Source organism: Carettochelys insculpta, chromosome 14, assembly GCF_033958435.1.
Source record: "Carettochelys insculpta isolate YL-2023 chromosome 14, ASM3395843v1, whole genome shotgun sequence".
Taxonomy (NCBI): Eukaryota; Metazoa; Chordata; order Testudines; family Carettochelyidae; genus Carettochelys; species Carettochelys insculpta.
In genome coordinates this window covers 19,458,988-19,474,680 of record NC_134150.1, presented here as the reverse complement: position 1 = coordinate 19,474,680, position 15,693 = coordinate 19,458,988, and the positions used below count along the sequence as shown (strand labels likewise).

Here is a 15,693-nt window from a genome sequence, read left to right as displayed (position 1 = left end):
GTGGGGCGGCGATGGCGTCTTTGGCGCTGAGGGGAGACGGAAGGCGGAGCCCGGGCCGGTTCCGGGTTTACATCTCGGCCGTTCGTGCCGTCGCGTTTCCGCGCGGGGCCCGGGGGATGCAGGTGCTGGAGGCTGCCGGCGGCTCTGGTGCCGGGGAGAAGGGTGCATGCTTAGCCGCCCGTCCCCCTCGCTCAGCACCCGCTGTCGCCCATTGAGAGTCTCGCCGGGGAGGCGGTTGTAACCCCCGCGCGCTCTGGACGGACAGCTGTGTCTGTTGGCGCGGGGGCGCTGCCAGCCCGGCTTGCCACCCTCCCCCCGAAGCCTGGTCCTACCCCGTCCTCCGCGACTGGCTGCTGGTGGTGGGGGGGCTCGCGCGTGGGGGTGCATGTTTAAGTGCCTGGTGGTAACAATTGGGGGTGCGCTGCGTCCCCGTGCTTGGCCAAAAATTGAATTGGTAAATGGGGTGCCCCATGCCTTCTCCTGCCCCTCTGGGTGGTCCTTCCCGCGCCCGCTTTGCTTGCAGGCACCAGTCCCCCTGGGTGCAGCCACTGGGGAAGGTGACCGGAGGTTTCGTTTTTAAAGGGAGAGTCCCAAATTTAAGCTCTTTTGCAGGTATCACTACTTTTTTTTTTTTTTAAAGGGAAGTTGTCCCTTATTTTCTGTGTCTCATCTCCTATCAGTACTGGTGGGTCCTGCTGCTGGCTGGATCCTTCCTCAGTGGCTGCCCCCCACCAGGGGTGAGTGTTAGGGTGCAGTGGCTGATGATGGGAGTGAGTGTGCAAGGCAGGTGGTCAAGCAAAACTAGTTTGTGAAGCTGGTTTATCAGTGCAGTTCCTGCTGTGTGCCAGCTCTTGGCCATGCTGCCTACCCCGACAGCCTTCTCCAGCCAATGCTGGCTTCTGACTGTGATGGCTGGTGAGTGCCCTTATGTCTCCTCTCTGCTGCCCAGCTATCAATGCTTCTCTCTCACTGACTTCTCCTGGCTCTTCCCTTTAACCCCCTCCCTGCTGTTCCCCCTTGATGCAGTGCAACCTGCTCCCTGTGCTGAATGAAGAGTCATCCCAGCTTGGTTAGCAGGCTCCTTCCATTGCCTCTGGCTGGGCTGGCACCTAGGGAAAGCTCAAGCCCTCTGACCTAAGGCCCTGGCCAGGAGGAGCCAAACCCTGCATGTATTAAATCCCCACACAGAACTGTTACAGGGAAGCTTCGCCCCTCAGCTAAGCTCTGGAGTACAAGGGAGGAAGCTATTTCCAGCCTGTTTACATTCTGACCCTGCAGGTTCCCAGGTAGGAGTGCTTAACGCTCTCTTCACAAGTTACCCATACTGTAGTTGTGTCCCTAGGAAGTGTAGGGCTCATCTGTCCCCTAGGTCCCCTCCTATGTTGAGCCACTAATCTGGAAGGCAAGTATCAGAGAGATGGCTGTGTTAGTCTGTATCTTCAAAAACAAGAAATTCTGTGGCACCTTATAGGCTAACAGCTATTTTGGAGCATAACCTTTCATGGACAAAGACCCGCTTCTATCTGGAAGGGTTTGCTGAAGCTGTTAGAGTCAGGCTTCCTGGTGCTGAGTGCATCCTGGGGGCTTAACCCCTTCCTGCCTGCACTTTATCCACGGAACAGGAGGTGGCTGGTTTATGTTGATGGCAAGCAGCAACTTGGAGGTGTCATCTGCCTTGCTACATTGTTTGGGCAGGAAGGGACAAGCTGCTTCTAGCCATAGGAGAGCACGGTGAGGTTGGGTTGGAGGGAAGAGTTGAGCTCTTGAAAAGCAGGCCACATCATCCCTTCCTCACCCCATCCACCTTTGGCTGGAAGCAGCTCCCATCCTTTTCCTTCTGCAAAGTGTGGAAAGGCTGCTGCTTGCCACTTTCTGGTGTGAACCTTGACAGAAATCTGTGGAGGAGGGGACTGTGATTCTGTGTGCTCCCCACATATTGACTTGAGAAGACATGGTGCTAGGAGAGGTTATTCCTTTGCAGAGGTTGGGGGCAGGCAAGGAGGATGGAGAGTGTAGTTTGGCAGATATACTAACATTGTGTCCTCCCAGGTCTTTGGCTCCATCGATTATGATAACCAGAAGGCTGCGTGTGTGTATATGTTCAATTATGTGAGCCTAATGATCACAGCAGACCCCATGAGGTTTCCCAAAGACCACAGACCAGATAAGGATTGAAGATACCCATCCAGGTTTTATTGCCAAGCAAAAGATAACAATAGGCGTTAAGTAAATGCTACTGAACCACTGTGTATAGGTATCTGTCACAATGGACTTATGCAGTCAGTGGGAGTTCCACTGTCCACTGGGTCAGACAAAGACAGTCCCCCACCCGACACCATGTTACATACAGGTGCAAACCAAGCACACCTCACTGCCGATATGTCAGCATACCACCCTCTGATGCTATGTACGTACCACCCACCTCCCTGTACCTCATGGGTTGGTTAGATCATCTCTTATCTATTATACTGTCATTTTAGACCCTTTCTTGAACCTGCATCTGTTCGGTGAGGAGTAGTTATCAAGGTCTTCTAATGAGCTGGTTGTACCATGAGATTTCAGTTTGTACCAATTATTGTTCTGCACCTGGACCAAATACCAATTAGTGTTTTGTACTCTCAACCCTGTTTGTGCCAAGTTTTGTCAGAAGAGGCCTGCCTCTTGCTCACAGGTTAGCTTTGCTTTTAGTCATGTTTTGTCCATTGTTGCTAGGCTTTAAGCCTCAGACCAGGCCTGTGCTGTATGGGCTTAGGCCATCATCTTACAACAGAGAGCACTGCACAGGGAGGTTTGGAGCAGGTTGGTCTGTCATCCCCGTTTCCTTTGGAGAGAGCTATTATGAGAGTGTGTGTGTGTCTTCTCTCCCTGTGCAAATCTTAAAGATAAGAAGGTCAGTCTCTAGCTACATAGTATTTTTTAACAGCAGTTCAGTCAACTTAATGTTTATTTGAATGTTTGAACTACATAATTCTTTGTAATTTCCATTGAACTGGCTTGAATACAAAGAATTTTACTAGGTGTCCCATATTCATCATAGGGCAATATGGTCACCTGGCCCTGGGGATAAGGGTATTGGGGTATAAGAAGCGGGTATGGGCTCAGATGGGCCTGGGCATAAAGGAGTTTGCATGTGGGACGCTAATGCTGGGTGGGGACAGTGGGTTGAGGTGCAGGGTCGTGGTGATGTTTACTCTGTCTTTCTGGCGGTCACTCGATAACTAGGTAGGACATATTCTTGTCATCCTCCTATTTGTAAGTCTGTTGGTGGCTGATCAGTTCAATTCTGGAGCCGCAGATCTTCTCAAAAGGGGCAGGTGTTGGTAGCTGTTGGAGGGGTGTGGAGCAGTTTTTGATGCTCTTTTCCTCTTTTCTGCCTCTTGTGCACTACAGCGTGATCTCTCAAATTGTGCCATCTCCTCATGGATTTGATGTGGCCTGTGTTTTTCAAGAGTTCATCTCTTCCTTCCAGCCCCCATCATGGATTACCGTTCCCCCAAGTATCAACATTGAGGCTGCATTTTTTCATGCTACAGGTAGCTGTATTAGTCTGTAGCTTTGAGAACAACAAGAAGTCTTGTGGCACCTTTTTGCCTCAGTCAGGTGTTCAATTTCCACATTGTTTTCATCAAACCAGTCCTGATGTTTCCTGGACTGGTAGCCAATAGTTGCTCTGCAAGTTCCAATTATGGCATTTTTTAAATTGACACCATTGTTCTTCCATGTCTTCAAGGTGTACTGACCACAGCTTCCTTTGAAGCACTATCTGAAAGTCACTTCATCTGGTGGGGGTCCTTCAAACCTTGTACATTGATCTTTATCGGATTTGTTTCCTATGACCTCTCCGTTAGGTGACAGTCCTAATCACTATTGTGGCTCGAATATGGTGATCTGTTCAGCAGTCATCAGCACTAGTCATTGCATGTGTGAGAAGGCCATCATGCTGATCCCAAGCATGGACGATGACATAGTTTACAAAGTGCCAGTACTTTGATCGAGGATGTTGCCGTAAGGTCTTAAATTTGTTTTTCTGGCAGAAGAGGGTGATCAAAATGATGAGCTTGCATTCCTCACATTTCTGAAGGAGGAGCACTCCATTGGAGTTGCTGTTGTCAACTCCTTCTTTCCCAATAGTAGTCTGCCAGAGGTCTGCCTCTCTTCCAACCCTAACATTGAAATCCATCAAGAGAATAATCTTGTCTTATTTGGGGATATCTTTCAGAACTTCATCCAATTGCGTGTATAACTTCTTCACATCATTCTCAGTGTTTAGAGTTGGTGCATAAGCCTTGATGACTGTTGGTTTTTGGCAAGCTTCAAGCGTCATGAGATGCTTATTGATGCTAACAGGGACTTTCGATAGGATATTTCTCAGTTCATTCTTGATGGCAAATACTACTCCATGAATTCATTTTTCTTCCTTAGAGGTTCTTTTCAGAAAAAGATGTACCGTGTGCCGCCTTCTGTTAGCTGTCTTTCTTCTGGTCTATGCGTTTCTGCCAGGGCAACTATATTGATATTGAATTGTTGCAGCTCATGAGTGATAATTGCTGTGCATCTTTCGGGTTGCTCACTGTCTGGGTTCTCCATTGGAGTCCGAATATTCCATGTTACAAAGTTTACTGTTTGATTTCTACCACATAGATGTGAACCCATTGGACGCAGTTATCCAGTTGAGGGGTGGAGGTGGACTATGTTTATGGCACCTTTTCTAGTTCCCTCCCCAAGTGGGATGAGTGGAGATGATCCTAAATAGGGCTGCTCAGTCGTGGATGCAGCAGCCAGACCTTCCTGACACCTCAGTTTTCAAAACGGAATGAGTGATACATACATCCACTACCTCCATGCTGGCTCATGACTGAAAGCTTCCAGATTTCATAATCCTGCTCTCATGGCCAGTTGCCATAGGCTTAAGTTTAGGAGACTAGTATGCAGAGGAAGATACCTGTGTGTGACTTCTGTACTGCAGCCACCACACAGTCCTTGATGGATAGAAGTCTCAGGTCCAATAGCATGGGAGCCATGATGACTGGGATTTTTCTGTCTGTTGCAGCATATAGCCATTGTAGCATTACCGTTGCTATCCTCTGCCTCTTCTGCTGCTGAGGACCTTTAGTATCATTCTTCGTCTGGACCCTCCCCCTTGACCTTGCTGCCATGGGTGAGCCTGCTGGGAATACAAGACTCCCTATGGCATTGCTCTTGGGTTCACCGGAACACATAAACCCACTCACTACAAGAAGATGATGATCTGGAGAGTGAGGATGCTTACTCCAGCTCCTAGGAAGCACACGCCCCATCCCAGTTGCCTGTAGGCATGTAGGAAGGTATGCAAGGGTGTTGCCACATGCCACACTTATGCCCACAGGATTTCTTCTTGTTCTCAAAGATACAGACTAACACGGCTATCTCTCTGATACTTGCCTTCCAGATAGGCGGCTCACCATAGGGTGGACAAACTGGACTTTTATTGGCTCCGTTGGCAGTCCTGAACAGAACTGCCAGGGTCTCTTTTCAGCCTGGTGTTCCAGTTGAAAACTGGACATCTGGCAACTCTGCTCATGGCCCCAAAATCATTAGGCTGTAACATGTCTAGCAGAAACTCAGGGAGAGAGACCAGAGCAGTGGGGCCAAAGAGGAGAAATTTAGGGCTGACAAAAAGGGTCCATAACAAGGGAGAACAAAGGAATGGCAGCTTGCAACAACCATTGCATTGAAGCAGGTTTAATCTTGTCTCGTAAGTATCATTGCAAAATTCCTTTTTTCACGTAGCCAGCTTCTGTATTAGCAGCAGGAAGGTGTGGAACTGAGAATAGGAAATGGGGTCACCAAGAAGAATGTTTTCTAAAGTGGTTGAAATTAGAAAATCACTGTACTGTTTTTATGAAACCCATAGGTTAAAAAGGTTATCTATCCGATCTTTCAATATAAATGTAACAAATAATAATATTCAAGGATGGTCACATTAGGTATCTTCCTTTCCCAGCTGAGTGCCCCATAAATATAAACATCAATCCTAAAATGAGACAAATTAAACACAAGCTTATTATTTCCAGTATTTTAAAGTAAGGGCTAAATGTGAGTAACAAATACTGGGGAAATATAACAAGATTGGTATTACATACACATTTTAGTGAATTAAAATATGCTCAGCAAAAACATTTTTAAAGTGAGATTTTATAACACATACTATATAAATTATTTGCATCAAAAAATCCAGAGCAAGAAAATTCAGGGGGTGAGAGGTGACTTTTTCTTTTGCTCTGCTTTTCTTTGTTCTTTTTTATAATTGAGTGCCTAGCACTTCAACCTCAGTCATGCTACTGTAAATTTGCAAGTTCAAAATATTTTTTCTAATCCATTTCCATCTTTTTTCCAACTATTGTGCCTGTTATCTGTAGCAAAAAAATCAGCAAATTTGATGTTGAATTATTATTGTTTGTTTTTATTTTTTATTATATTTTGTTCTCTCTTTGTTCTGGGGGGACAGGAGAAATATAATAAGTGTTTATACTATAATATAAACTTATTTGTGACTAAATTTCTCTTTGAATAAGCTTTTTAAAACAATTTGATATAATTTAAATGTTTATTTCGTGTTTGAAAATTGTTTCGAGAAATAGCTTTTAGTGTGAATCTCTTGACTTGTAAAGGTCATTTTTTTCCCTAAAAATGGTTTATAGATGAGATCAGCCTTTGGAGACAAAAACAAAAGGGTGATGAGTGACAAACATTTAATTTTAGCTTTTAATGAATTCTCTTTTGTAAAGAGTGTAATGAAGAAATGGGAGGGAAGGTCTCAATGTAGATTTCACTTTGAAGACTATTGCTTAAGACACACTGAAGTAAGAGCTGACAACAGCATTATAGAGCTGTACTGGGACTGCAGTGTTTCCATGTGGACGGCAATCCATGTACTGTAAGCCTGGCTTTGCACACTATGAAACACGGGACATTTGCAATTACATATCTGTTTTGGTTTTTAATTCACTTTGTGATATCTGGATGAAGGTATTGAAGAAAGTCTTCTGATAAAGTTAATTTTATTGAGGCTCTTATCTGTACAGGTTGAACCTCTCTCATCTGGCAATATTGATAATCCATCATGATTTTAGCTAGTGGCAGATGGCCAATTATCATGGGCATGGCTAAGTTTCCTGTAGTCCCATAAAGTGTGTTGACAGCCACCAGTCCTGGCTCTCAGTGTTCTGTGCTGTTGTTTACCTCTAATTTATTCCCAAAGGTCTTGTAAGAGCCTAGTAAGCAGTGGAAGTGTTGGTCAGGCTACCAGACAATATTGACCTGTGGGTTGGCAGTTTCCCTTGTTTGGCACTTGTCAGGTCCCAAGGGTGCCAGAGGAGAGAAATTCAACCTGTATTTAATCATTTACCACCACAGTTTTTTCCACTGGTCAGATTAAAAAGACAGCATTCTTTTTTTCAGTCAAATCCAAACAAAAGGGTTAGCTCTTTTAATAACTTCTTATTGTAGGCTAGATCTTTCTACAGTTCATAGGTTGAGAATCCTATCTCTTTGTTGCCAGTTTATGCACAAACTAGTGCAAGGAGTCAAAAGATGCCTGGTGCAGTTAAGTTAGTATGCCATTCTGCATAGATTCCTGTTAATTCCCTATGCCTCATTGCTGAATTTTGGGCCCCAGCTTCAGGGTTTCCTTTTTGGGGGGATCAGGAGGAGAAAGTAAAAACAAACAGCTATCTACCCTACATTGATCACCGTAACTTTCAGACTAAAAAGAACCAAATGTAATGATCTTCCCCTGGAAGCTCATGGATTCAATCAAGTTCCAAAAAGTCGTTTTTGGATGTTAAAATGGAGAGAGCAGGTATAATGAAGGGCAGGTCTTCTGTAGAAGAGAGCTGTGTCCAGAGCTCAAAACCAAGAGTCTCCTGAGTTCTGATGCTAGCAGGATATTACTCCCTTTATCGCCTTGGGTAAATCATGGGAAGCTCCCTGCCTCTGTTTACCCATCTATAATGGTGATGATACTCAGAAGAGAGGTTTGAATATTAATGTTTATAAGGTACTTTAAATATGAACAGTGTTAAGAATTATTCTATTAAAAAATGAAAGGATAGCAACGCAATAGTTGGACGCAGGAATGCTAATTAAAATTGGAACGTACTCAAATATATATGCACTGTGCATCAGCAGCATGTTCTTTATTATGCATTTCTGCTCAGTGACAGACTTTAGATGGCTGTGCTTACTTTTCAAGGCAGACTCTGAAAATTTACTATATATCCTATGAACAACTACTAGAATACCAAAACACATAATACTCCCATAAGCAGTTTATAAGTATCAGAGGAGTAGCCGAGTTAGTTTGTATCTTCAAAAACAAAAAGAAGTTCTGTGGCCCCTTATAGACTACCAGATATATACATGTGCATCTGACAAAGTGGGTTTTTGTCCACAAAAGTTTATGCTCCGATATAACTGTTAGTCTACAAGGTGCCACAAGACTTCCCATTGTATAAGCAGTTTACTACTCTTCTTTTCCTGAGGGGGTTCCACATATTGATTAGTTAGTGCAAAGAACCCATAAGACGATATTCAAGCTACGGCTCTGGAAGTAGAGGGCTATTCCTCTCCTCAGCAATTATTTGAACTACGGGCACAAATAACCTCTTCCTGTGACATTGTCTACAGAAGGAATCTGGAACATATCTGTGGGGATCTCCTTGGGGAGAGTCTCTGTTCTCCCAGCCACACACATACTGCTGAGGGAAGACATTGCCTGGGTGAGGGAAAGCTGCTATAACGCCCCAAAACATAGTGGATCCATATTCACTTAAGACCCAGCATGCCAGTCCCTGCTTGTCAAATGCATGACTCCAATGGAGCTACATAGCTTGGGGCTGATGACAAATTTCCAGCCTGAGGGCTCTTAAGAAAAGAAAATACGGTCTCCGGAGTGTGCTGTCTTTTCCAAGTGTGCTGTATGAGACTGGGTAGGGATGGTGACTTCTATGACTCTGGATTTGTTACTTGCCTGCCTCACCTCATAACACCCCCTTTGCTCCATACCCTTTCCCACTATACAGTCCCTAAATGATGGAGAGCCTTTTATATTATCTAGACAAAAGGAGCACAGAGTGCCATAGAGACAGCTGAGCCCCTTTTGCACATGGGAGGGGAGAGAGTTCTATGGAGTGGAAATCTATTGTCATGTTCCTTCAGTGTTTAAAGGGGTCTGTCATAATCTATGAACAGTCAAAAGTAATGTACTCAATGTCAAATTGACTATTTGAGGGTTATGATTAGTGACACAATAATGACAAACTGATGAATCTGTTTGGATTTTGTAATACATGTAGTATAAGGTAAAATAACATAAAAAAGGAAAATTTAAAACCCTAAATATTAAAATATTCAGGACCAGAATTGACAGATCTCTAGGATTAAAACATACTGTAAGAAAAACACAGCTTGAGATAGTAACAGAGAGGTAGCGGTGTTAGTCTGCACTCCAACAAAACAAAGCAACATTATTGACAGATTAAGATGTCGGGGTGAGCAAAGTGGGGAGTGGGCCCCCTCGTAAGAGGGTGTAATTTCGTAAGTGGGGGCAGCATGATCAGCTGCTGTGTCTCAGGCTCATCCATCTCATTAAAAATGTTGAAATATGTTACTGTTTTTATGTGTGTATTCACTTTTTATATATCGATTAATGAAGTTTTTACATTCTACATGCGTATTTTCTTACACATGCTGAAAGGGTTTTTTTTTTTCATATAGAGATAACCAAAATTTACATTGGTTTGGATTACATTAGGTAGGTTGGAGGGGGCTCTGCAGGGATGAAGAATGGGGACCAATGTAAAAAGTTTGCTCACCCCTGTTCTAGAAAGCTTTCTTTCCTGCTCTTGCACCCGGTGAAGTAACATAGTCTAATTTTAATGAAAATAGGAATGGATCCCCCAAAAGAAGAAAATAATATTGCCCTTTCTATCAGCTAGGAAGAATAAGGAGAAAGAGTCCTACATATTACATTGCTAGTGTTTCCTTAAGCACCTATTGTAATTTAATGTTTGTTTAACCTATGAGCTGGCTAACCATCATCAGCACCTAAGATATGTAGTTGAAACAAAGAAATAAATTAGAAAGTCAAGTTACAACTGAAATTCCAAGGAGATAGGAAGCAAGGGCAGGAGAGAGAGGATCTGTTTTAACCAAATGGGTGGGGACAAACAACAAAGGTTCCTTAACATTTCTGAGAGGTATCAGAGCCATAGCCGTGTTACTCTGTATCATTTTATAGACTAACATATTTTGGAACTCCAAAATATCACTCTCTAAGGTGCCACAGGACTTCTCATTATTCCTGAGCAGCTAAAACAACAGAATAAAAAAAAATAAACAAAATGAATGTAATCTAATAAGTAGGCACTGGGAGCCAAGGTGTGAGAGCTATTTCAGCTTTGCCAGACTAGCTTTGTAACCCCAGGAAAAGCATTTTTATCTCTATCTCCGTCTCCATGTCCGTGAACGGAGAATAATACTATTTACTCCAATGTCTGAGTAGTTTAATGAACACCTTTAACGGGCTTTGAAACTGTTAGATGACGACAAATGCAAATGAATGGTGTTTCTAATGTGTCCTTTTATACTGCTTCCTTACTCGGTCCTAGGTGCTGGATGATGCAGCAAAGCCTAGCAGCCATCCTTCAAAACTCCTGTACCACCTCTCACGGAGGATACCGGATATCAGTGCCTTTTTCACCAAGAAACAGCTCCATTATTTACTCGGCAGCCAGCACGTTTACTTAACAGGCGTCTCAAACATGTAGTGTTCGCCGCCCCTCGATTCTTTTGCAGCACCAGTGGAGACAATGAAACACGATGCACTGGGCTGTGCTTTGACGGAATTCTGGGTAGGGTAGTTTTCTGGTGTACCACATAGTGCTGTAGGCAGGCATTGTGGAGAGTTCCTAAGAACTACAAAGCCCACGAACCCGTGCGTCTGCGCAGTGGCTGGTGCAAGCTCTCTCAGTTTTGCATGGTGAGAAAGCGGGCTAATAGCAGAGGTTTGAGCGTCCGTCGGCTCGCATTTCTCAGACGAATGGCTTTCCCCGCGACCCTACCAATGTACTGATACAGATATCTCTTATTTTTATTTTATTTTTCTAACAGTTGTTGCAAAATGGGGGGACTCACTGATAATCTGGCAGCACCGCAGCCTTGGAAGATCAGTTCTGTCAATTGCAATTAAGTTTCCTGAATCTGGATGTGGGAGACAACTGAGCATGCACTTGTAGCTGTGCCTGTACCCCGGCCTCTCTTCTGGTTGCACCTTTTATTCGTCTGTACAGATCTTAATATTTCAAATTTGTAAACATAATTTCGTATTTCGAAGCGGCTACTCGCCAACAGCATGCATCGGTTTGCAGTGCTTGCCAAGCAAACTGCGGCAAGCCCGAGCTGTATGGGGCCAGGGTCCTGCAGGAATGGAAAGAGAGACTTGGCTTTACGGTCCATTACCTCCATGGTGGAGGGGAAACACCACCAACAGCGCTTTACCCAGCTTTCTCGCCCGGGGAGGCGATTCGTGCGCTGGAACAGCGCTGCCAAGGCCTCTGCAGTGAAAATCAAGGAGAAGACGAGCAGGGAGAAAATCCTGACGCTGGAGTCCATGAACCCGCAGGTGAAAGCGGTGGAATACGCGGTGAGGGGCCCCATTGTCCTGAAAGCTAGCGAGATCGAGAAGGAGCTGCGCAAGGTGAGGCGGGGTGGGGGCTCGGGCTGATTCCTTGCCAGCCCCCATAGGATCCAGTCCTGGGCGCCCAGCAACAGGGTAGGGGGGCGGTCCCCCCGTTCTACCGGCCACTAGCGCCGTGTTGTTCCTTCCCTCCCTGCTGGGCCGTGCTGGACTGGGCCAGCCCCTGGCACTCCCCCGCTGTAGCGGCTCCTGATTGGGGCTGGGGAACCCAGCGGGGATCACATGTTCCCGCCGGGCCCTCACGCCCCGCACGTTCCTCGGCGGCGGAAATCGTGGCCCACGGGGGAGGTGGCCTTCGAAGCGGCTCGAGCGCCCACTACTCCGATGCCCGCTGCTCTTCGCCTCGGGGGACGTGAGGTTGTAGCCACGTCTAGCTAAACATTGGCCGCGTGACGTGGGGTGCAGTGAGGCTCTGTATGAAGTGGGCGGTCAGGTGGCAGATCGGTGCTTGAAACGTTTCTCTGACCTTTTGTTAGACTGTGACTCAAAAACGCAACTCATTGGCACCAGTCTGGTTTCTGCGCTTGAGTGGGGAGGGGGAGTGAAAGCAGGTTTTTTTGTCCTAACCCATTTGTGTTCATGGATGTAGAGGGAAAATGACTTGTCATTCTATGTAACTTCTGATTGTCTGGCTGAATGTAGCCCACAGCCTGACATGGGTGCTAGGATCGTAATGGAAATAAATAATATCAATATTTTCCACTCAAATTCAATTGTCCATGTCCTTTTAAAATCTGTGTAGTTTTGTACATATAACATGTAAATATTGCTAATGGTTGCAAAACTAGTCAGGCCTCTTTGGGGCTGGAGGGGGAAAAAGACAACAAACAAATGTTCGCTCCAGCAACTTTTGTTATCATCTCTTGTGTTGTTGTATAAGTCATCTGACACACACACTGCAACAATAGTACAGTAATCCTTCGATTTTACGGACCCCGATTTAGCGGACTTTGGGAACAATGGATATCCGCCAGCCCCTCCCCCAACCTCCATTTCTGAAGTCCGCTTAATTGGCACCCTTAAAATCCTAAATCCCGCCCCCTTCAAAAAGTGAGGAGACTTACTGCAGCCGCCACTTCCAGCTGCCGAACCCTCCACTGCGACCTGGAGTGCCACCTCCAGAGCCACCACGCACTCCTCCCGCCAGAGGCGGAATGCATATGCAGACAGATGGCACTCACATATGCGCCCCATCCTTGGTGGGAGGAGTGCATGGCTGTGGTGGCATCTCCACTCTGGGCAGCTCCAGCCATGCAGCAGGGACCCTCTAGCCACAGGGTGGGTTGAGCAGTTACAGCTGTGGTGGTGGGTTTCACTGGCTCCTCCAGTGGCGGCAGTTCCCGTGAGTCATGGACATTGGGGGAGGGAGCTGGAGAAGCCTGGGGGGGCAGTACACCCACATATTGAACGGACTTTTGGATTTAAAGACACTGCTCACCTCCATTAGTCTGTTAAATCGAGGGTTTACTGTATTTACACTTTTTTCCCTGCTTCTACCACTCCTTGGTTTAGTCCAGTGCTCCTTTATGTTTGCTCAAAAATGGAAATGATCAGTTTTCACTATACCATGGGTGCATTTCAAATATTCACTCTAATTTTAGAGCTGCTGTGCATTCGTGGTGTTCCCTCTTTTAAATAAAGTTAATATCTCTGAAACACATATTATCCCGAGAACTGGAAATGTCTTACTCACATCATCTGTACCTCTCAGAGTTTTGCATACGTCATTCTGCTCTCTGCTATTCTTTCTTTTTTCCCCAAGATGAAATCATTAAGGCAATATCTACACTACATTTTATGTCATCATAATTGGTCATGCAGGGTGGGAGTAAGCCAACCCCCTGAGTAACATAAGTGGTGGTGTGACATTACCATGTCAGTGGGAGAGCTTCAGCTACCTCTGCGGGGTGAGGTGGAGGGGTTGAAGTGGTTAAGTCAACTGGAGGGCTCTCTAGTGTGTGACTCTAATGCAGGGGTGTGCAAAGTGGGGAGGGCCTCCCCTTGAGGGGGCATGAAATTTTGTAAGGCAGGCGCAGCACGATTGCTTTACCAGTCATGGAGGCAGAAGATATATTGCCTCTCTTGCACATGTTGCCTTCCTGCTTTAAAGAGGTAGGTGAAGGCATTGCTGGCGGCAGCAGCAGCAGCAGCAGCAGCTACTTCTCCAACGTCTTCCCTCCTGTTAAGCTGGGAGCATGTCAACAGTGCGGCTTCCCCCTTCCCCCACAGCTTTCAGTTGTTGCAGCTTAGCTGGTGGGGGATGTTTCATCCACCCTTTCCTGTCCAGTCTCTGCCTTGGAAATAGTCTGCATCCCGGCTGTGTAGCCTGTGCACAGAGAAACTCCACTCCCAAGCTCGCCCATCTGCTCTGGGCCCCACATGCCTCTTGCTCAGTGCCACAGTCCTGCTTTCAGTGAGAGCAGCCTGGCTCGCCTGTGCTGGGCCAGGCAGTGACTGGGCTGCGTGAGGGGCTTGTACATATCTTGCCACAGGGCTTCTGCCTGGCCACTAACTGCCGGGAGCCCGTGAACTACAGGCGTGGCTGTGTCTGTTGGCTTCAGGACCCTTGTGCCCTGAGCACTCTGACCAACACTCCCTGGCAGGCAGGCAGGCAGGCATGGTAACAAACACAGCAGGTTTTTCTCTGCAATCTGCGGGAGTGAAAGTGACTTTCATTAGCAAAAAGGACATTGACCCTCTGATGCTTTGACACTGGGGCTTGAGGAGAAAGCCCTGGCAGACTGATAGGCAGTGGGGAACAGCTGGCCTTCTGCCCTCTGCCTAGAACAGGGGTGTGCAAAGTGGGGTCATGTCCCCTTGAGGGGTATGAAATTTCATAAGTGGGGGCAGTGCAATTGCCTGCCTGTCACAGCCTCTGCTGGGTCTCCCCACCCCATCCAGCTAATTGCAGGGATGAAAAAGGGGGGCCCAATGTAAAAATTTTGCTCACCCCTGCTCTAGTGTAGCCCTGGCCTTAGGACTCACAATTTTTAAAGTGATCACTGAGGTGTGTGTCTGTTTTCAGGTATTTCATTTAATCTTTCACATGTGCCCGATGTAAGACTTTGGGCTTGTTGTTTGGAATAATGCACACTTACATTTGGGAGTCATGGATATTTAGTGTGCCTGAAGTCTGGGCCCAGAGTGCTCCAAGTTAGGTAGCAAAATCAGTCTTTGCTTTTGAAAATTTTGGCCTTGACACTTTTTGGTTTCAGATTGCTCATCTGTATAAACAATGGCTGTGTCTACACTTGCCCCCTTCTTTGAAGGGGGCATGGTAATCAGCGTGATTGGAGAATACTAATGAAGTGCTATGATGAATAAGCAGCACTTCATAAGGATAATTCTCCCCATGGCAAATTTTTGGGGAGTAAAGGAACTTTGAAGTAGCGTGGGTACTTTGAAGTGTGCGCGGCTACGAGGCCTACCGGCACTTCGAAGTTGCCACAGGGAGAATTAGCCTAATGACTTGCTGCAATGAATATGCAGCACTTCATTAGTATTCCCTAATCAGACTGATTACCATGCCCCCTTTGAAGAAGGGGGCAAGTGTAGACATAGCCACTGAGAAGTCCTGTGACACCTTATAGGCTAACATTTATTGGAGCTTGAGCTGTTGTGGACAAAGACCCACTTTGTCAGACGCATGGAGTGGAAATTCCAGAGGCAGGTATAAATATACAGGCACATGAAAAGAAGTAAATTACCAATCCAGAGGAAGGCCAGAGTCAATGAGGTCAATTAATTCGGGGAAGACGTGGCCCACTTCCAGCAGCTGATGTGGACGTGTGAACACCAAGGGCAGAGAAATGGCTTTTGTAGTTGGCAAGCCATTCCCAGTCTTTGTTCAGTCCTAAACTGATAGTATGAAATTTGCAAATGAATTGTAGCTCTGCAGTTTCTCTTTGAAGTCTGTTTTTGAAGTTTTTTTGTTGCAGGATGACCACTTTTAAATC

General features: G+C 46.0%; 1 protein-coding gene across 7 annotated transcripts in view; it reads left to right on the top strand.

Moving 5' to 3' along the window:
- The first annotated feature begins 39 nt into the window (after nucleotides 1-39).
- The window catches only part of GPT2 (glutamic--pyruvic transaminase 2), a 50,209-nt gene continuing 34,555 nt past the window's right edge, over nucleotides 40-15,693 (top strand). Inside the window, exons 1-3 of one of the 7 annotated variants that reach the window (XM_075009066.1) lie at nucleotides 54-122; nucleotides 681-915; nucleotides 10,650-11,737. In XM_075009066.1, coding sequence (XP_074865167.1) covers nucleotides 11,393-11,737 — 345 coding nt within the window. In that variant the 5' untranslated portion in view covers nucleotides 54-122; nucleotides 681-915; nucleotides 10,650-11,392. The other 6 variants (XM_075009071.1, XM_075009067.1, XM_075009070.1 and 3 more) reach the window with 6 other exon arrangements.